The sequence below is a fragment of the Rhodnius prolixus genome, unplaced genomic scaffold (assembly GCF_049639745.1).
Source record: "Rhodnius prolixus isolate KJV_2025 unplaced genomic scaffold, Rpr scaffold_6, whole genome shotgun sequence".
Classification (NCBI taxonomy): Eukaryota; Metazoa; Arthropoda; class Insecta; order Hemiptera; family Reduviidae; genus Rhodnius; species Rhodnius prolixus.
Window position 1 is genome coordinate 37,131,290 of NW_027411634.1, and position 23,508 is coordinate 37,154,797.

The 23,508-nt window shown below is 26.8% G+C and overlaps 2 protein-coding genes across 5 annotated transcripts in view; both read right to left on the reverse strand.

Annotated features, from left to right (window-relative positions):
• Dref (DNA replication-related element factor) overlaps positions 1-20,167 on the reverse strand; it is a 35,521-nt gene extending 15,354 nt beyond the window's left edge. The window contains exon 1 of the mRNA XM_074141698.1: positions 20,049-20,167. The gene's annotated coding sequence lies outside the window, so the exon portion shown is untranslated. The remainder of the gene's footprint in view (positions 1-20,048) is intronic.
• The window catches only part of LOC141461050 (uncharacterized), a 29,886-nt gene continuing 6,493 nt past the window's right edge, over positions 116-23,508 (reverse strand). For all 4 annotated transcript variants that reach the window (XM_074141707.1, XM_074141704.1, XM_074141705.1 and 1 more), the window contains 3 exons: positions 22,808-22,912; positions 21,027-21,316; positions 116-20,252 (listed from right to left, as the gene is read on the reverse strand). In XM_074141707.1, the coding sequence (XP_073997808.1) occupies positions 20,146-20,252; positions 21,027-21,316; positions 22,808-22,912 (502 nt within the window). In that variant the 3' untranslated portion in view covers positions 116-20,145. The remainder of the gene's footprint in view (positions 20,253-21,026; positions 21,317-22,807; positions 22,913-23,508) is intronic.

Sequence of the window (23,508 nt, forward strand, 5' to 3'; positions counted from 1 at the left end):
CCGGTAATTTTTTCAACATTTAGAAATTATTCACACGCGTAGGTCATCCTTGCTAATCCGCCTTAAAATAAAAAATAATAATAATGATGATGATGAAGAAAATAGCAAAACTGAATGCAGGCAATCATTTTATTAATATAATTACTTCAAATGCTTTTACAGAAAGGTCACTTTAATAATAAATAAGATTGCACTAATGAAATATATATATAATTTATACATATAAATATATATATATAAATTATATTATCTAAAAAATAGTTGATATTACGTGACAAAAAATAAAACAAGATACATTTTTTCATCTTTGCTAAAAATATTTTATAATTAGAAATATCTTACACATTTCTATGAAAAAAGGAGACCATAAAATTAACTTAAAAGAAAAACAAATTAATATTTCCAATTGAATAAAAGTAAATCAGCCGTGCTAACATAATCTCTATATTTTTGAAATATAGTTCTATAAAGTTAATCTAGGATTTTTTTTTGTTTAAATAAAAGAATAAAATATTGGAAAAGAAACAAAAGTGTTGTTACTTTTCTATTTTAACAGTTGTACATTTTTTTTTTAATGAACATCTTTTTTCCTAATTTTCCTCCAAGTTACATTTATTTTTTTTCTTTAAATCTTTCTATATAACAGCTATATTAACACTGTAAAAATACAATACATCAAAGAACTAATTTTGAGCATATTTATTTTTAAATTGTGAATGAATATATTTGATTAAAAAGATTCTTGTTTTTTGTTTTAGGAGAAAATATTGCAATGCTTGAATTAAGAAGTTTAGGAAAGTTCTGTTTTTGCATTTTTTAGTAAGTTTTAAAGATACACCATTAAACTTTGGAACCTGTTTTTAGTTGAATTGTATTATTTTGTAACAAATCCCTTTATAAATATTTTTTTTATATGCATTCCGTTTATTAATTGTATTAAAAAGAAAAGAAAAATAAAATGCTGAATTATAAAATTTATACAAATGTTAAAATAATTTCAGTAGCAAGCATTCATTCTATTTTATTTTTAATTTAAACATTCTCACATATTTTAGGTGTACCTATAGTATGTAATTTTTTAAGAAATGCAAAAGTTTAAATAACCCAACTCTTTTCTTATTTTACAAAAAGAATAAAAAGTTGATACCTTTGTGCTTAATTTGTTCTCTCAATATAGTTTTAGTAAACAGATTTTTTCCCAAAATTTTAGATTTTATAAAAATCCCTTCACACAAATATGAAAATACAAAACTTTGTTTAGCGTTTTTCTTTATTTTGTAATAATCACTTAATAAACTTTTTTCTGTTGTTTCATCTCCATACTTTCTATAAACAGGATGACCAAATGATACAAAAATAAATAAATAAATAGTATTAAGAAACAAAAAATTATTAAACAATTCCGATATGTTTCGTTGTGTCCACAATATTTCTTTTTTTTTGACTCATTTGTTGGCCATTTTTATTATTATTATTTTTTTAAACATTATAATTAATAGTTTTTAATCTTTATTTTTACACAGTCATTTCTTTTTTTTTTATTTATTTAGAGCACTGGATTTTTAGAAAAATAGGTAACACATCCGTTTTAAAAGTACTTTTGATCTACTAACAATAAGAAATATTATTATGATTGTCAAATCTTTAACAATGGTAGAGTTTAAATATAAATTATTGACAGGCATTTAATAAAAGCTTTAATTTCCTCACTAAAAGATATTAATTTGGGTAGAAAGATTTAGACTGATAGGGGTCAAAATAAAAACTGCTTTATAATTTACACTCAACGAGCGATAAACTTAATACTGGAATCGACGATTCGTAATCTTGTTTTTCTACGATATTAAAATAAGAACTCAGGCAATATATAATTAATATTACTCTTACAGACAACTAAGTAAAACTACAAATTTATTAAACATCATTTGATATTAAAAACATTGTTTACTGATTTCTTTGAATGAGTTATGATATTGCAAAAACTTTCGAATCGTTTCAATGAGTTAAATACCCGATGAGTGTGACCAAATGGTGACATCAGAAGATGGAAAATTACAGTTACAGTTACAGTAACTGCAGATTATGCAACGTCATAATGAGGCAGCAAGTAACATGAAAAGACCCAGATTTACCAGAAGGAAAGAAACTTAACGATCGAGGTAATAGATCGCTTCGTATGTTATGAATGCTGTGAGACCAATAGTTGAACGGGCCGGGGTATGCATCGCTATAGAACAAGAAGTCATGGAGCGTAGATGTAGTAAATAAGTGTTGAGGGCTGTCTAGAGTTTCAGAAAGAGTCTACAGCAATAATCATTTGAGCTACTATGATTTTAAGAGGAAGATAACTAGAAAAACGGTTGTCGAAATGGGGCATAGCAGTAATGTTGCGGTACATAGGAGGTTTCTGTGCCGTGTCCCTGGGGCCTGCACCCTTTTACAGTAACACCAAATGACTTAATAGGATCGTCATCCAACCTTGAGAGCACAAAACATAAATAAATGAACCGAAAGAATGGCGGGCTAGGTCATTCTCTTTAATCGCCTAAGTTTATACGAAATTATTCCACAATAAGGCCAGCCGGCCTTTCGGATAACCCAAGGCACCTACAAGCGTCTTCAAACAGGTTTACTTAATGTTTGGAACGGATACGACATATGGAATGTTTGTTCTATATACTCGTAAATGCAGAGGTTAACCCTATTTCCATCTTGTCTCAGAGCTTGAATTTTTTAATTATTACTTGAGCGTAGATTATTTACTGAGCGTAGATTATACCGGAAATATTTTATCTATCCAGTTCGATCTAAGTATGAGACCGTTTTTTTTTTAAACTATTATAAGATCATGCCATCTCCTCTTCATGATTCATAAAGATCTTACAACCTGAACTTCTTCATTGAGCACTGAATATCAAGGACTAACGTACACATTTGGACAGATTCATCAATGGAAAATGCTCTTTTTTTCAAAAGAAACCACATCCTACCTTCAGTCAAAAAACTTTGGAGAAAACCATTTCGAGTACAAAAAGTGTTTTCGCCTTTAATAAATCTTTATCCCAGGAGTTCACACAAAAACAACTACACGTCCAATATTAAATAAACAAAAATAAAAAAAAAGGATGTGTTTTTAGAACCTATTTTTCCTCGCATTTTTTATTTTTTTAAATTTTTTTATTTTTTATTCTATAAGTCTTATTAATAGCACAACCTATAATTGTTTATATTATTTTTAAACTTTAAAAAATATAACGAGTTGTAAGTAAAATTAAATTAAAGATAAAAATATATTTATATTTACCACCAAACAGTATTCAGAGTTGAATCGTAGTCTAATTCAAAAGAAAAATTCGTAGTCTAATCAAAAACAAAACTTTAATTAACATTGACTTTGGTTTTCTTTCTTTAAAAATATTAAAAATACTCAACAAAAGCTGTTTGTATTTGTAAAAAAATACATATTAAATATTATTGCACTAAAAATGTATTTTTGTTAGGAGTTTTTTGCAAGGAATATAAAAACTAGATTGTTCTTAGCAAAAATTAACAAAATAAAAATAGGACATTACTTTTGTTACATAGGTTTCCATAACTATTAATTTATTTTTTTCTATTTATCTCTAAGCACACGTACTAAATTAATGGCGTTTTGCAGTTTGTACTTTTTCATTTCATTTCTAAACCTTTTTTTTAAGTTTTTATATTTTTAAATTTCTAAAAATCTACAATTTCAACTAAAGCATCTAAACAAACAAATATTTCTTGTGATATGTACATCACTAACATAAAGAATTTAACAAAAAGTAAAAGTAAGTATAGAATACGACCCAACTCTCTAAAAATTTAAAGAATTTTTTTGTTTGTATTAAGTGAATACTTATTTGTTTTGTTATTTTATAATTTATAAAAAAAAATCTAATACACAATTTATTCCTCATATATATATTATATATAGTTAACATGGACTATAAATTTTCTATACATACTAATTTGAATAAAATAAATAATTGCATTATATATTAATACATAAAGGATCTGTTAATTTTTTTTTAATATATTAATAAATATGATTTTTTTAAATTATTTTTTGTTTTGTTCTTTTTTTTTAAACTACATGACCAATCTCATTCATGCAAAAAAAATCTCTTTGATTATAATGTTTTAAGCTCATGTATTGCCTAATTATCTCGGGAGATTATTGGCAAAAAATCATATGGCAAGATGGGGAACAATCTTTCGTAAATAAAAGTAGATTTAAAAACAAATTGATATTACATTTAATAATATAGTAGCATACTTATTAAATAGTATCTAAATACATATGTATGTTATATCAAATTCGGATCGTTCAAAATAAATTAATTTACTAAAATAACATGAGAATTGTTTTTAATTACTAACATTTGGAGAATGTGATTTAACTAATTATTTTTATTTATTTTTTTATTTTTTTTAAATACATGTTTTGTGATTTTGAGAGAAAAATCTTAGATGGGAATGTACATAATCCTTCCAAATTTGTTAATAAAAAGATTTTAGGGTAGCGGTAATAATTGATTAAAATAACATTTAATCAATAAGTATTTTTCCACTTCCCTCATAGTTTGAAAAAAGGTAACGCGTATTCTTCGAAAGGCATTCTCAATAAGGACTGTTATTACACTACAGGTAAGGCGATAGCAAATTAATGTGTACTGATTTAGATTATAAGGCTGGGTATGATGTTTATACCTCCCTTATCAGACCTAATAATCTTCATCATATTAGTTTGGGAAGGTGCAGACACTGCATGTTCATTACTACTTTTAATAAAATAGCCACAGATAGCATATTGACTTCAGAACGTTGTACTAAATGAAAAATAATAATTAGATATTAGCACTAAGAGTTTTAAAATACTAAAGGATGAAGATTTTTCGGGGGGTGATTATTCAATTTGGTATTCTACCATTTACTAATCTTGATCGATTCCAAACATTCTTTCATTGATTATGACGAACGATTCCGACCAAAAATTGTTATGCTGCATAATATTATTATCAAAAAGAAAAAAAAGGGGGTAAGTTAATGTTATTAATTAACCTTACAATATTGTGTAACTTAGAATTAATTATTCTGATTATTGTCACTGTTGAACAATTTTTTTTGTATTTGGTTATTTATTTTCTTATGACTATTATATTTTTTAGAGGTCTAAGTTTGAGTTTATTTATTAACTTTTCAAAAAATATTTGAGCGATATTAACTGTTAAAAATTAAAAAAAAACTGGTAAAAAAATAATATATTACTCAGAAAAAAAAATGATTTCCCTATCTTGCCATTTTACGCCATTCTCCCAAATAGTTATATTTAATGTTATATTCTTTTTCTTCTTTTTTTAAATACATATCTAGCCGTGACTACCAAACAAAATTTGCTAACCCGTTACAAATAGTTAATATTGCTAGGAAAAAAAAAAAATTAAAATAAAAAACACAAAAACAGAAACAAATAATAAAATGGTAAAAATACAATACATAAATATTTATAAAAGTAGGAAGGAAAAAATCAACGTTATTATTTTTCTTCATAGTTGTCATTTTTTTTTTTTTTTTATTCCTTATTTTTATATAACAAAACTAAACTATAAATTCATTTATTTTATAAATAATTAAGAAAAAAATAAAATAAAAATGAGTATAAAACACAATATGTTATAATAATTAATGTAATTAAGAAAAAAAAAGTTTTAAAATTATAGTATGTTGATCCAACTAAGAAAAATATAGTTTTAAATAGAAATTTGTTTTTATTACTATAAAAATTTATTAAATTTATACGAAAGAAGGCAAAGGCATATTATGTATTTGAAATACGTATTTATATTAATTTATTATATATATATAAATATTTCTTGTTTAAGTTAATTATATTAAGTTCTTGTAAAGTTGTAAATAGAGTAGTGGTAAAAATAAATAAAAAAATAACACGACAGAAATATTTGATTCCATTTTTTTTTAAAAAGTTCTTTTTTTTGTTTTGTTTTTACTTTATTTGGTGTTACAAGTAATTAAAAACTCGAAAGCTGGGTGAGTTTTTTCGTGTTAGGTGTTATTTTTTGTGCCTTAAAAACTAAAGATTTTATTAGGGCCCCCTTTTAAAAGTCTATTAAGAAAAAATGAAATTCTGTTTGGATGATAAAAAATAAAATGCATCTCTAAAAATGTTTAAAAGTAAAAAATTTGTAGCAAACTGTTCAAAAATGTTTTAACAATGTGGAAATAGGTACTTCAAATGGATGATTAGGAGAACTTGACTTTTTAAGTAATAAAATATAGCTAAATAATTGAAGTAGGAAAGTATCTCAGTACGCTTGGACTTCTTTTTAAAAATATTATATAGAAAATAACGTTGGAAATTTAAATTTTTCTTATTCTCAAATCCAAAGGCTGCTGAGGTCCTGCTAAAAACATTTATGTCTTTCAATATTCTTCTGGAGGAAACGCTAGCATTCTTTATTGAAATGGCAGACCAGTATAATAAGTATGCGCGAGCGAGAGTAAAATCTTTTGAAAAGAGGATTAAAGGATCAAGTGTTACAACATATATAAACGGATGCGATGCAAAAGAAAAATCCAAACAGAACTTTCCCAACAACATTACCAACTGACCCTCCAATAATAATAATAATAATAACCTACAAAATTTCACTACAGATTTAATACTAAAAAACGTGAAATGAAAAACAATTAAAAGGGACGGGCAATTTTTAAAATTATTTTTTTTTTAACATGATATATCTTTACTTCTTGATTTAAGATTTTTCGTTTTGTTTGTAAAAAAACATGTTTGAAGATTACTCGAATTCCTTTAAGATCTCTTAAAGGTTTCTTGAATAAAAGAGATACCATTAATATTATTTTGAATTACTATTACTAATATACATAATTTTATTTATTTTAAAATAAATTATAATATCTCAACATTTAGAATATTTATTTTAACATCACTTCTAAAACACGCATTATTTTTTTTATTTTAATAAACACATATAGAGAGATATTTTGAAACAGTAATAATATATGTAGTTTTTTTTATAATTACTATTTCAATTTAATTAATATTGGCCACTACGAGGTTTATTAATTTTTTTTAAATTTCCTCCATAAAGTTATTATATTTTCTAAATTTACTATATTCAAAAGACTATTTTGCTATTTCCATTTTACATATTACTCTTCCCTATTCAAAAATAAATAAATCAAGGAAAAAAAGAATTTAAAAATCTATTGAATAAACTATTTCTTTTTTTATTTCTAATAACAGTGGCAATGTTATTTTTTTATTAAGAGGCGCAATTTATCTTGCAATTACAATTTATACATTATTCTGTTTTGTTTTTTGATTTGGTCCATTACAGGCTCCGCTAAACGGAGGGAAGGGTATATAATTTAGGGAGATAGATTTTATGTAAATATAAATACATACATTGTATTAATCAAGTTTTAAGCTTTATTCAGGAAGCACATTAAAACAAAAACTACCAATTATTCGAATTACACAAAAATGTTTAGTGTTCTAATACATATGGTAAAGGTTTTTGTCCAAAAAACGGAAAGGGAGAATTACCAATTAAAAAAAATACTACACCTATATTTTTCATGTTTTTTTTTCTAAATTTTTCTAAAATACTTCTTTTTTTTTATTGGAAACACAAAAACTGTGCTGGCAGGATTACATGATGTGAGCATTTTCTCGACTCCTCTATTTACTTATTATTTTTTGCCTTTATTATTATTATTATTATTTTTGTCTTAAATATATGATAAAAATCATTTCATATAATTTTACGTAGTTTTTAATTTTTATTGTTTTCTTCAAATAACATACTTTGCTGGTCCAAAAAAATGGCACAACTAAGCTACATATATATATATATATAAAGACCATCTACAAAGACAATGAATAACTTTTATCACCCAAAAAACACTTTTAAATATATCTTGCATATATATATATATATATCAAGTTATATAATAATTTTTTTTTTTTCTTTTAAATATTTATAAATATCTACCACAGCCCATTTAATTAGTTATTCAAAAAAAAAATAGAATAAAAAAGAACGAAAGGAAAAGATAAAAAAAATAAGGGGCAAACATTATAGCCCTTTTAATAGGCAACAGCAATAACACGAGTCAAAATTAAACAATTTAATTTAAAGGAAGAATTTGTGCGAGTTATTAATTTTTTACACATAATAGTGATTTAAGTAAAAGCATTTTATTTTATTATTTTTTAATTAATTACTCAAATTTTTAATTTTTAAGCAGAAATGAGAAAAAAAAAAATTAAAATTTTGCCTGAAATGAAGTAAACGATAAACATTTAGGAACAAGTGAGGTATTTTTTTAATTATGATTATAATTTATTTTTATATTTAATCAATTAGTAAATATTATAAAAAAAAAATATTTTTTAATGGTGCCGTTTAGTTATTAAATTAGAAAAATGACGCGTACATAAATACATTTTACACGCAACTATATTTAGACTTACAATAAAACGTACTTTGTGTCAAATTTTATGTAGAAATATTATTAATAACACATTTAAAAATCAAATATGCAAAATTCTTTTCAGAATTTTATTTATAGATAAATAACAAAACAGTTATTGTTAATCTTGGTAATTGGAAATTAGACTTAAGCTTAAAAAGAAATAAATAACTTTGGGAAGAGAAATGGCAGTGATAAAATGGCCTAACAGAAATACGTTAAAATTAAGGATAGCTAGATATAATAGCTGAATCTTTTTTGAGTGCATTGTTTGAAGTTTAAAATTTCAAAAATCAAAAACTGATGAACCAATTTCTAAGTTGAGGCTATTTATTAAAACGTAATCAATAAGAAAACAGAGAACTAGCTTGCGTTCAGCAATATTTATTCAAAGTTTGTCAATTGAAATAGGATTCTGTAGTACTAAGAGAGCACGACTATATAATCTTTTTCATCAACAAACCAATACCCCTTCAAAACATGTTGAGCCTATATAATGTTGCTTTCGGCTAGAAAAATATTAAAACCGCCGTAAGAACAATTATTTAAAGTTTATCTTTGAGGTGGTTCAGTGCTACCAAATAAGAAGGGGAAGCAAAGCAAGATGATCCAGCCAAACCGACTAACTTGCCAAGAGGAAAGCTTGCCTTCGGTAGAAAACAGAGCAAGAACTTTTACTCCAACGATTGGAAGTGCGGAATATCGTTCCGTCTCTTATGCTACACGGGAAAGAAAACGAAAAAAGAAAATAATATGATAATGTCCGCTCCATAAACCTGAACGAAAAAAATTGATAGGCATGAACATTAGATGTACCTTAAATGTTCTTTTTTGAAAATATATTAGTCAACTCATATATAAAAACCTAAAATCATTCTCTTCAGATGAAAATCATAAATGAAGATATCCACCTTTAAACATGATAAATACATTAGTAGGTTGTAGAACTTACAAATAGCATGCAATAATCACAAAAATATCTGCTATTTTTAATATTTTTTTTAAAGACCTCAAAAAACAAATCTAATTTCCAAATCCCAAGTACCTTCTATTGACTGTATTGTATTGTAGATTCTTTTCCAAATATGCTCACATTTCATTTGTTACATTAAAAAATTAAATGAACTAGCTAATTACTAAATGCACGCTTAATCATGTTTTTAAATTGAAACAAAAAGCCAACAAAGTGAAGGAATTCATAAATTTAAAACACTAAAAAAAAGAGCAAGCAGGAATAGCTAACTCTGGGGAAGGGGTTTCAAAATTAATCAACAAAAAATAAATCTAAGTGCCCCAGGCAAAAACTAATTTGGCAGTTAATTAACCATCACAAAAAACTAATTTATTATTATTTTAATTACTAATCAGTTTTTTAAAACAAAAAAAGTCATTTTTAATTTATTATTATTATTTTTATTTATTTCATATTATTCTTTTATTTTTAAATCAAATAAATACTGCTTTTTTGTTATATCTGCACACTAACAATAGGTTCTTTATTTTTTATAAATTTTACCCATGTGGTAACTAACTATATAATAAATTATATTAAAAGTAAAGTGAAACATTAATATATTAATAAATAGTAACCCCCAAACCGCACTAAACTTTTTAATTAATTAATTTTTTTTTTTTTTTTTAGTTTTTAATGTGACAATAAAAATCTTAAGTATATAATATTATTTACTAATGTGAGTCACTAAATGCGACATTAGATAAAATATTGCGAGAATTGAATATATTAAAATATTATTTTTTAATACACCGTTTTTAAAAAACGAATTATTGAGGAAAAAAACTTCAAATTCAAAAATTAAACAAACCTATATAGCCTCTTTCGGGGGGAGGGGGGAGAAAATATACATATATCGCAAATGCATATGACAATATTGCAATAAAAATTAATTAATTTATCATTAATTTAAAAAAAAAATAAAATATTACATGCAAAATAACAACTGTTTTTTTAAAATACCATCTGTAAATTATGAACGTACTTAAAAGCAGATTGTTTATACGACATCGTCTTTGCTCTAATTCTGATTTTGATTCATTATTTTTTAATTTAACAGCTTTTTATCAAAATGGATTCGAGACTGGTTTCATAAAGGATATGTTTATCAATAAAGGAAATTTCTTGATAGCTTATAACTGATATGTGATTATTTTATTACAGTGCGTAATTCTTGGATAGTTTGAGATTTCAGTTTTAGTATTTTTGATTTTATTGTTTATTGCATGTTCAAAAAATTCAATAATTTTATGTTGCTTCAGAACCTATGTAAAAACAAACTAACAAACGTTTGTAATTTTTATCATATTGTTTGAGTACCGATTTGAATTTGTAACATGTTTCTGCTCACCTTTCTTTGGTACCATAACTTTACCATTTGTTGAATTAAACATTTAGAGCATAAAATTTACATAGGAGCACCCTTTCCATTCAAATTGTTAATGTAACAAAAAAGAAAAAATGAAATAAAATATCTACACACGTCAACGATAAATATAAATAGCAAACCCGGTTAATATTGTTATTATTTTTTTTAAGCAAGTAATTCCGATGACGTATAAAAATATATATTGAAATTCTTTTAATTTTCTGAATATATTCAACTTTTTGAGATTACTGATTGATCTGTTTAAATAAAAAAATGGAGTAAAACAATTAACAAATATACTGAAATTGAGTAAAATACTGTTTAAGTTTCTCGATTTTCTAATCTAATGAATGATTGTGATAATTCGTTTTATATTTTTCTAAAATGTGAGTACTTAATGTTAAAAAAAAAAAATTGCTAGAATTTGAAATTCTACAAAATGAAATTAATAAAAAATTTCTTATTTAATTTAATAAAAAACAATGAAAATAAAAATAATCCAAAATTTCTAATTCATTTTAATTTGAAACCACAAAGTTAATTGAAAAAATTAAAAAAATGAGAGTGCTCACTATTCTCTCGGACCCGTCGGAGATGCGATCCCCTTCTGCTCTTTTACGGGAGTGTACAATAAAAATCTTAATTGTGCTGGAGGACAAGAGGCGGAAGAATGCCTGGTTTCGAAGAGATCCTACGGATCCTAAAAAAACCCGTTCTTTTATGGCACAACCAAATGTTTCACAAGAGCAGATGACCACCAAAAGAAGTGCACATTAAATCGCAAGAATAATTGTTAAAAACCTGAGGCCATGAGCAGGCAAAAGAGCGAGCTATAAAGCTACATTCCTACAAGTTCTGACGTCGATTCCGGATGATGTAATGTCTTCCAACAGGCCGCTGCAGACTGTCAGACATGGATGGCTAAAGCCTGATAACCTGTTCGGTTTAATCAGAAAGAAGAGGAAATGGAGGGATACTGTGCGTAATATGTCAGAGCGACATTTTTGATGTGTGGTCGACTCTTGGAAAAAGAATAATTAAGGTCTTCCAATATTTCCAGAAGTCTGTTACCAGAATCATCAGTCTAAAGAAACGTAAAGGACTGGAGTAGGTAGGAGCTCTAACCAATAAACGGGAATATGGAACCCTTCACGGGCAATGTCTAGATTTCTAACCAACCCCGGATCAAACATTGTTATGAGATGAGAGCTATGTTTAACCCGATCATCATACAAATAGCCTGACTATTTTGGAAGCAGTGGAGAATTATACTAAAGACAACATTTCTTAAATTATCCTGCACTTTTCAGGAACATAGCTAAGAATTGGGAAACGAGAAAGTTACCTTGTGTTAATAATTAATGTTAGGTCATTACTTAAATTATGATGAACAGAACAAGAATTCTCAAGACAGACAAGATTAATGGGCAACTGAGAATTTGAAAAGAGAAACGCCAAGGTACCCAAGAACTCAAGTTGTAGTTTCTCCAAATTTTCGCCAGATTTTTTTTATTTTCAATAAAATAAAAATTTAAGTTCCTAATGTTTATAAACCTTTTAAGTACATTCATCAAAATTGCACAAATGGAGTGAAAAATTAGGAGTTAGAGCAAAGCAGTTCTTGTTTTATTTATGTAACTACAATAAATATTAATATATTTTAAGAACTATTTGTTATTTTTATTAATTAATTTAAATATTCTTTAATCAAAACCACTAAATATCGGAACAAAGCAGTCTACAATCATGTTTCCTTTTTTATTTATTTAAAACTAACTAACACCGGAATGGAAGCATCATTAAATAATTGATAAGTTTATTTATTTATTATTCAAATAACATCTAAAAAACACTGCAGAAAATATATGTGTATTAAATTTTTACAAATCTATTTATTTAACTGCCGTAAATACTTATTTTAAAATTGTATGTTAGTATAACGTCCCAAAATTTGTAGGAATATTAAAAAAATGTTTTCTGTGATTTATTTCTCTAAATTAAATATTAATTAGAGATATTTTTTATTTTTTAATTACTATTTTGAGTATTGTTAATATTGAATGGATATTGTAGAAAATGTGATATTTTTTTTACGCTAAATTATTTTTTTAGTGATATAATTCGAACAAGAAAATCGTTAAAAAATCTTGGGTTAACTTTCTCTTAGTGTTTACGAGAGAAGTAATATTGGAAAAACTCTTCTGTTTTTATTATTATTATTATTAGTAGTAGTAGTAGTATTTTACATTTTAAATGTTTAGTACAAGGGGAAAACTGGGGATTGACGTCTTGTTCACCAGACTCTTAATTTTGACTTTGTTCCATGTAATTTTGTTTCCAAAAAGTGGCGAAAACAAAACACATGCATACATAGAAATACAAGCTAAAGACTTTTTTGGGAGGAGGTAAGTGTCTTTACTTCCATTTGAGGCTAAACGCCTCAAATTTAATTATTTGGGGGAAAATCGAGAGCAAGAGTTAAGAAAATCATTATTAATTTTAAATTCCCAAGATTTCTTCCAAGCCATTAAACAAAAGAAAGAATAAAACACAATCAAAACAATTTCATTTTGTTTCTTAAATGACAAATCTTAGGTTCGTCCAATTTTAAGATATTTACTTACTTACCCTGTCACTCATTTTTATCCCACTTGAAAGGTTTATCTTTCTTTTTTTTTTTTAATTTAAATTACCCATCCTTTTTTTTTATTTCTCTTTAAATATTGTTTAATTATTCAAAAAATCTAATTATTTTTTAAGTAATTATTTTTTTTTCAGGATTTTTAATTTACGATAATATCACATGGAATTACAAATTAAGATTGTCTATATATATATTTATATATATATATATATATATATATATATATATATATAATATAAAAACATCTAGCAGTGTGGCTACAAAAATTAATAAGTCTGTTCCATCAGAATCTCGGTTTGTGACTGAAAAAAAAGTATGCGCAAAAAGAGTTTGATATTCCATCAGAATTCAGATTTCCAATTTTTTTTTGTGATTGTTCCATCAGAATCGACTTCAAACTAAATTGTGATTGATCTGAGCAGGCAGAGAACTGTACCACGTACTAAAAGCCCGAGACATACACAGTAGACCGCTTCTGCTAAAGAAAGGTTGCAAAAAAATATGTCTTTAAAATTATTCAGGCATGCATGCACAATTTACAGAAATAAAATTGAAACCAGTACATTTTCATCACAATACATCTTATAATCGCCAACTAATTGGCTACTGATCACAAATTGTTTGATGGAACAAACTTAATATTAGCTAAAAACTTGTTTTTTATATTATGAATTGTTCAATTACTAAATTATATATTTAGAGAACCAACATTTAATTTATACAATTAATTTTTAATTTTGTAAACATGTATATAAAAACGTAACAATACAAAATTTGAAGTTATTTTTTATTTACATGTTTATAAAAAAAAGAAATGTACATCAAAGTGGTTTCCTTTAATTTTTTAAATCTAATCATCTTTTTTACTTTAATATGAATATATATATAAAAGCCTAGACGAGCAACGAAAAATAAATAGTAAAAAAATTTAATCAATCAAGACAAAATCTATCACATACTGTATCAAAAAGATTTTTTTTTAATTTTGTTTTTGTTTTTTTTTTTGTTTTTTTGTTTTTTTGTTTTTTTAGAACACCCGCAATATTTTTGGAAACCAACCCTCACAGAATGAAAAAATAATAATCAATAAATAAAAAAAATTATCGAAAATAAGATTGAAACACTAATAATGTTATGGAGGCGAGGTTAAGGTATAAACGATAAATGAAACTGACATCGAGATTAAAAAAACCGAAGAATGGCAAAACCCTTTTTGGATAGATAAATCTTCTTGAACAGACAACATAAAATGAAGTAGAGTAGTACCTGGATGTGATCATAATCTCTATAATATCATCATAGTGCCGAAAATATCTGTTTATTATTAGGAATGCTGAATTAAGAATAATTTTTACTAATCTTAAGTGAAACTTATAGAGGTTGCTGCCATTCTGAAGGGTATTCGGTAGGTTATTTCTAACCCCAGCTCAATGTGAAGGCAATACAGTACTGCATCTCGGCGATTATATGACATTAAATAAGCACCAGAGGAACCATGACATAGGTTATAAACTACGTAGGCGACAGGCAATCGTAGAACCGATAGATCATAAGATCTGTACAGAAGTCTCGATTCCAACGATCCTTTTAACTGTACAGACTAATACTAATAATTATTAATAAGTTTTTAAACCCATGAACCACAAGAACTTTAAAATTTAATTCTAATTCTAAATAAATTTACGCAAGCTTTTTTTTTCTTAATGGTTTCATTTATCACTTAAATCTTATCCTCCAGAGACCGACTACTAATTTATTTCTAGAAAAATAATTTTTTAAAGTGATACTTTTTTACCTATTTAAGTTATTTCGATGTTTATGAAAGGTCATTTGCACAAAGAAAAATTAAAAATCAACAAAATAAATGCAAAAATCAAATCTTAAAACAACAAAACAAAAAATATTTCTGGCACTGAACAGGTGTTTTTAGTTTTAAATTTTAAAATTGTTCTTTTTATTTTAAATATAATTTTGTTGAGCAATGAACAGGTAATCAGAAATAATTTGTTCCTTCATTTTCTCTAAATTATTTTTTTTTTAATTTAAATGATTACGAAAAAAAATAAATAAAGAATCTCATAAAAGTTGTCGTATAAGATGAAATGAACAATTTAGAACTAAAATGTTAATTTGCTTGTATTGTAGGTTAATTATTTCTTCATAGACACTAAATTATTAATCTTTAGAGCGAACTGTATTAAGGCGGAGGTGTACTAACCATATTTTCATATGTTTTCCAACGATCCTATAAATTCTGAAATTGACGAAAAACAAAAGTTTAAAAATGGAAAACGTTGGAAAATGTAGAAAAATCTAAACGCTAGAAGTAAGTTTTCTTGCAATCAATGACGTAAGCAGTTCTATTCATTACAATTCAATTAATACTTGAAATCGCCGATAAGTTGTTGGGGAAACGTTCGAAATAGTAATTTTCTTTACGTGAGAAATCGTAGCAAAATCGCCAAAATTGAGATTTATTTTTGCGTTAAGTCTAAGGGTTTTCAAAAACACAGTAAGACCGTGCCTTTTTTAAAAGATGGCCTGAGAGGGTGTTATATTTTAATGCCTGTTAAAGTAAGAATTTAATATTTAATAATTTTTATTTATTTATTTGATATTAGAATTAATCTGCTATGCTGGTCTAAGTAAATGAAGAGGTGGAGTTTCTAACAAGAAAGAAATCGTATCGTAGATTTCAAAATTAATTTAAAGTAATAACTCGGTTGTTGCAACAGGTGAGAATAGTGAGCTGAAAGACGAATAATTAAAGGTGAATTTGGGTGATCGAGATTGGAAATCAAGGAAAAATTAAGAGACGTTAAAACGAAGAAATGGAGGGACGAAAAAAGCAATTAGGAACACTATCGTGCTCATTAGAGTTCAGTTCTTACAAGTAACTAAAAAAAATTTATCATTTCGTTGTTGTTGAGAATACTCTTCCATACATGAGAAGACTTATATCTCTTTGAAAAGAGAGTAATAAAATAAAGAGACTTTTAGTAAGTAAGAGAGTAAAAATAAAGTCGATAAAAATTGACTTCTAGAAAACCCACAAGGAAAACTAGTTAGGATAAAAATATCCATGAATTCAGCTTATTTACGAACGTGATTTAGCCAAATTTAAATCTGTTATAAGCTGTAGATTAAATACATTTCTATAACACAATAATTATATGTTTCATTTAAAAATGAGACTATATTAAAAGTTATTGCATTAATGTCAAGTTGTTGATATCTTAAGATTATTTATTTAGAGTTTGAGCATAAATAAATAAATCCCTTTGAACCTTTCTTTAATATTTATTTTAGAAACGTTTCCAGATGCAACGTGTTGTGCGATTCAAGTAAAACATACATTGTGCCTCTCGGATGAATTATATTGAGATATCACTAAGTTAAATACTTGTTTGAATATATATATACAATCAGGTTCTAAATTTCACATTTCTTTTACTCTTGACAACTTTTAAGAGAAAACTCGCAAAGAATAATAAACAAATTAAAAAAAATCTATCGTTCATAAAACCGCTACCTAGAAAACGTTTACTATTTTAACAATCCACAATTAATTACGAATTTTATTTATTATTATATAAATATTAATTTTTATTTAATTTTTTCAACTAAAAAATTCAAAATAGCTTCTACCATATTCATTTTACTTCTGACTTTTTTATTTTTTCTCTAAATCATTACTATATCTCTCAAGATATTTAAAATCTAAATAGTTAACAAGAAGCGAACTGACAAATTCATATTATTGGTATATATTATATAAGTATTCATTAATTTTATTTTTTGTTTTTTAATTTATTGATTAATTTATATTATTTTACATAATTTATTTATTTTTTTTTAAAGAAGAGAGCAAGTTAGTATTAATTTGTTGAAGAAAAAAAAAACCGTGCCGTGCCGACTTTATCAACAAAAATTGAAGAAAAAAATCAGATATTTACTCAGAGCTCACGACAAAGTAAAAAAAGTTTGCAATTTATTCGTCAATTTTCAGTAAATACTAAAAACCAGAAAAAAAAAATACATATAAATGAAGATTATTTTTTAATCAAATTTAAACTTTATCTGTTTGAAAAACTTGATTTTTCTTTTTTGATTTGTTTTACTAATGATCATTAAATGTGGACCCAGGTTATGAGTTATATTATATTATTAATATCATTTTTTGATAAATGGACAGTTTTTTCTCTTATTTAATTGTTATACATATAGTATTATATATATATTTTAAATACATATATTTATAATTTTACACACCTACAACATTTAATTACAACAGTTATTTTCAATTAGACAAGGCAAGCAATATACCGTCAATAAATTTATTTATTTATTTTTCTTATTGTGTACTCTCAAGGAAATGGAAACGAAATATTCCGGAAACTAGAAGTAGGCCTAATTTTTTTTTATCTTTTAAATTTTCTCTTTATTATTTACTAATAAGCGCGATAAGAGAGTATAGATTAAATCAGAGTACAAAAAAATCGTGATTAGTATTAAATGTTTAATATAATTAACGATATTACTACAATTAATCTTTACTTTTAAAATTGTTACATAATACATACAGCAATATACGGGGCAATTAATTGTAAATATTTGAGCACACGCAAAGGGCGGGAACATTTCATTTACTAAATTTGTATAAAAGGGAAGTAGTTTATAGGCATTGACCAAAAAAAATTAAACAAAACCCGGATGCACAAGGTAATAGTATTTCAGATCTCGCGCCCCTTTATCATTAAACACTTAGTTTAAAAACTTCGGCTACAAAAGCTGTTCCGAGATGTTCTAGCATAAAAGTTTTTCGAACAATGTTTTGAAATTTGGGAGAAAGAAACACAAGTGGAGAATCTCTGTAATTCAAGGCATGCACTCGAGCTTAATATAAACTCCATTTGAATTTACTTAATGGCAATTACTGATATTTTTTTCGTTTATACTATTCATTAAACCTTCGATAAAACCTACTTAGGCCATTCTACACAGGCTGGAGTTGCCGTGACAATGACAGTGATCAGTAATCAACTAAAGACAGGAAGCCCAAAACGCGGGAAGGTAGTTGTGTACACGCTATTTCAAAACTGTATGGGGGGGACAATGTTGCAATTTGTAAGATCCGTTATTATTCGGACAAATTAAGGATTAAAAAAAAAAAAATTAAGGAACTATCCAGAATTGATGTGAATTCTTAACGTCTATGCAGTTTACATCTTCTTTACGATTAAGTTCAATCCGACAATTGCTAACACTACTTTGCAATATTCGGTATAATATTTGTAGAGTTAACAGTTTCGGACGCCAACACTATACAAGTATAAGAAGAGATTGACGTTTAAATATGATTGACAGCTTTGAATAGTTTTAAAAACAGTTAACTTCTTAAGCAAAACTTTTGTAAACGGCAGTAAACAGTAACAAATGTTACGGGTCAGGATAGCCACTGGAAAAAATAAGCAAAAATTATGCGCAACATTTCATTTCTAGTCTGTGAAGTATCATAAACTTCGTAACTAATCTATTGACATTACCAAATTGATAATAAATAAAGTTTATAAATGAGGGCATACCTTTTAACCGGAATAGTACAGAGAAAGGGAAAGCTAGATCTTTCTTTTAAGTTTTTTGATCGATGTCTGATCTTCCGGACTACACAAAACTGGACAAGTAAAGAAAAAACGAAAACCAGCGTTTTATTTTTATTTTCTATAGTGCAATTTTTAATTACCTTATTTTTTTTTATTTGATTGGAAATCGCGTATTGTAATCTTTATAAATTTTTAGAATTAAGTTTTTTTTAACTTCGATTTTTTACTAGGCCACTATGTTTTATTTTTAGCGCCATGACACTTTTTTTAAGGCTCAGAAAATTTCCATACCAGCTTTAATTGCCTTCTTTTTTTTTTTTTAATCAATCCGAACAAAAAAAAAAATTTCATTTAAATTTTTGTATTAATGAAATTTCATAAATAGAAACAAAAAAAAAAAAAAAATGAAAGGATCCAATAGGTTTTTATTCTCTTTCTCTCTTTTAAGAACTATCAGTCAAATATCATTTCAGCAGAGCACTAGTCGATTTATAAAAGCATTTAATATATTTATATTTTTTTCGTTCGCTTATTTTGTTATAGCTAAATAGATATTTATATTTGTTTGAGTTGAGAGAACAGTTATAATATTTACTGTTCAAAGGTAATTGCTAGTATAGGGAGAAAAAAATAGAAATTAATATTTAAATTTAAAAAAAAATATAAATAAATATAATATATGCATACTTTACCCAAATTTTTGATATTAAGAAAAATTAAAGGAAAAATACATACCAATAGAAAAAGCGAGTAGTTAATAAATATATATATATATAAAAAAAGGCAGAGCTATGTCATGTGTAAGTAGAAACAAAAATTTAGAAAAATAACTGCAAATATGGCTGAAAGGCCCTTTTTTTTGTTAATCGCTGTTCCTACCTTCTGGGAGTGACTCAGTAGATTTGAGAAGTAGATCAGACAGCAGCAGATGAATTTACAACAAAGAAATTCCAAAAATTCCCAAATAACCTGATGACTAGTTGTTGTCGTGCAGTGTGACCATTAGCGCGCAATACATGTGAGTCCTAGCACTTCTGGTTGCAATACGTAACGCCTTTATCGCTGCAGTTAATCTTGCTATATCTAAGAATAAATAAATAAAATGTTATATATAATTTTTTACTGTCACTATCAATTTTTAAATTTTATTATTTTGCAATCAAAAATTTTCATCTCAAACAAATCTACAATGAATTTGAAAGTGAATTGGAAGAAAGCGTGATAAGTTTCCCTTATTTTTTTTATTTTATTTTTTTAATAATTTGTTCTTACTTGAGGAGCAAGCATTGCGATCTGGCAAGCAAAACATCCAACTAGTTCTTTAAACTTCGTTTAACTTTACAAAAATTAATAACTACCAATTTCGCTTGAAATGTTTTCTGAGCGAAAATTGATTTATAGGAGAGAGAGCATTTGAGCTTCCCTCTAAAGAGTCCTTTCTTGACATTCTGTGCTTTTACATACTTTCTTGGTATTTTTCTGTATTATTAATTTCATAATGTAAACGGAAATTAAAGGAGGATGTTTATCGATTAAAGATGTGCCATAATTTGATTTTGTGCAAAATTCGGTAAAAGTTTGGAACAAAGTTGTAGAAGGAGTAATGGGAGAATGTATTTCATAAAAAGATTTTTAATCGGAAAATCAATCAAAAATTTTAATTAACAAATCGGAAGTGAAACTTTACTGAATTTTTAGTTTTTTAGATGGAATTTAAACAAGTTCAGCTAATTATGTAAACTTACTTCATACAGACAACCCTTATACAACTCCATATTGTTGGATTCATTTTCTGTCAAGAAACAATAGTTTGTACAACAGTTTTTATTTAATAATAAAGCAAATTAAAATTCTCACCTGTGTCATGATGTTGAGGAGGTCCTGTAGCAGAAGCACTATTAATAATTTCATCTCTTCTTGAGATTTGAACTTGTTTAACGGCGTCATGCCACGCGGCCATACATGTGTGGACTTGTGGACATAACTCTCTACCGCCACGCAAAGCTTCCATTTTGGACAATAATGTAACGATACGTGCGTGCTCCCTTAGCTGGTCCACTATTAAACGATCTACTCTTGTTGGAGAGACTGGCAGGCGAGGAACCGGAATTGAATTGGTTGATGATACTTTCTTACCGGGATTGTATCTATAAAATTATAAAAATCTCTTAATATCTACAATACTAAATTATAAGAATATTATGGACGTAAATAGCATTAAACAGGACACAGTCAATACTATTTTATAACAGAAATTATCATCCAACGTAACGGCGTTGAACGAATTAAAAACAACACCAGGTAAAAGGCAGCAAGAACAACGACACTACTAATCAATAAAACGATAAATGATGCCCTCACATGGACTATCCCTTTGATTTCCACAATTCCAGTATTCTATCTATTTATTTTCGACTACCTAAAGCGTCAGTTTTCAAAATACATTCGCATCCACCAAAATATATATATATTACATCTTCCTAAAACCATACTTTTCTCTTGAAAACAAAGAACTGATTATAATTTATTATTTAGTATTTCTGAGATAAATAATTCGCTTTCCCGGTGGTAGACTCTAATAAACGTTTTTGTAAGGTTAAGAAAAGAAGTATTGACAGCATTCTTGGATTCAGGAGTGGATTAGGATAACGGATAAGTATTTTTGGTTAATAGCCTAATAGGGAAGGGATTAGCTATGAGGTTAGCATACTGGACTCCCACGCGGAGGTCCCGGGTTCGAATCCAGCAGCTGACCCTTAGATTTTCTCTTCCTAGGAGCTTCTTACAGCTCCATCTGTCCATCACCGGACAGTGTTGTCTGTAACGAGAGAACACTGTCCGGAGGCCGGCAGTGCACTGGAAAAAGCTCCGAGCGCTAATAACCTCAGCTGTTAATGCGCCAAAAAAAAAAAAAAAAAAAAAAAAAAAAAAAAAAAAAAAAATAGCCTAATTCAATAAATACAAACTGCATCGTTTGACCAATGCAGCGAAATGCCTCGGCAGGGATGCTGTTTATGCCTCCTCCTTTTTGGAGTCCTGATTAACGGGCGACTATACCCCAAATGTGCAGTAAGTCTACTGCATGGATTCTTATAAACCTGCAATAACCTATCTATTGGCTGATTGTACATATCTTTCAATAGATTTCATCAGAACTCTGCTCAATGTTGTTTCAGGATAAAAATCATAATTCACACATGTATCCTCCATGGCAATTCAATCTATTTTTGACAAGTAAGTACATTTACTTATTTTTGCATTTTGAATATCAGTTAAAATTATTTCATTGATTTCTATGTTTATTCCTGAAGAAGGACACCAAAGGTGTTCGAAAAATTGAACAAATAAAATTTACTAGAAACTATTTTTTTTTAATCATCGCCAACCATTGACATCTATTTAATAACAACGGCCAACAATTAAATGGTTATTTAGAAAATTAAAAACTTTTCAAACTATTAATAAATATCTTCAATAAACGTAGTTGTGAAATAAGAAGTAAAAATCTGACGTACTTATTGAAGCCTAGAACCAAGAATATATGAATTTATGTTTGTTCTAATGTACAAACGGGAAAATGGAATGACCGTTAAAAAATAAATAAATCTATAATAATAACGAGATTGACATAAATCTACCTAGCTAGATCTGCTTCAGTTTTCTTCCTTTCACTTTCAAGCTCTTTGAACTGTACATAACACTGCTCCAGTACACCATGCAATTCAGCCGAACCACTACTTCGTCTGTAAAATTAGATTCATTAAATAGAAAACTTCATTTTCTTTTTTAAAATAAGTTATACTAGACAATGGTTCTTCAATTCAACAGAAATTTAAATGTGAAAAATAAAAAATTAAAACTCTTTACTCAACATTTTGTTACTGTCAATATTTAAAAATAAAAATCATTACACCTAAAGAGACAGCGTAGAAAGTGACACCCTTTTACCTTTCTGAAACTGTTTAAATCAACGTCCGCAGTAAAAAATATAAGGTCAAAAACTAAGTTTTGTCAACCCATTGATTCTAGAAAATGAAGATATTTGAAATTCTGATTTAGATAAAGTTATAATTCCGTTAAATAGTTTTTTAATACGATTAGGAATCCTTTTTAATTTCAAACTATGCTTTAACCAATAAATTAACGAGTAACTCTATTCAGCTAAATGAAAAATATTATTTTCTTGTAAATAGAACAAGAGAATTTCTTCCACAATGCAATGCCTGTCACTTCAGGCAAACGACCTCACCTGGGTTATATCTCAGACAAAATTCACTCCGATGACACTACCTTCATGACCTCCTTTTTCATTATAAAATTTTATAAAGTAGATCATTGA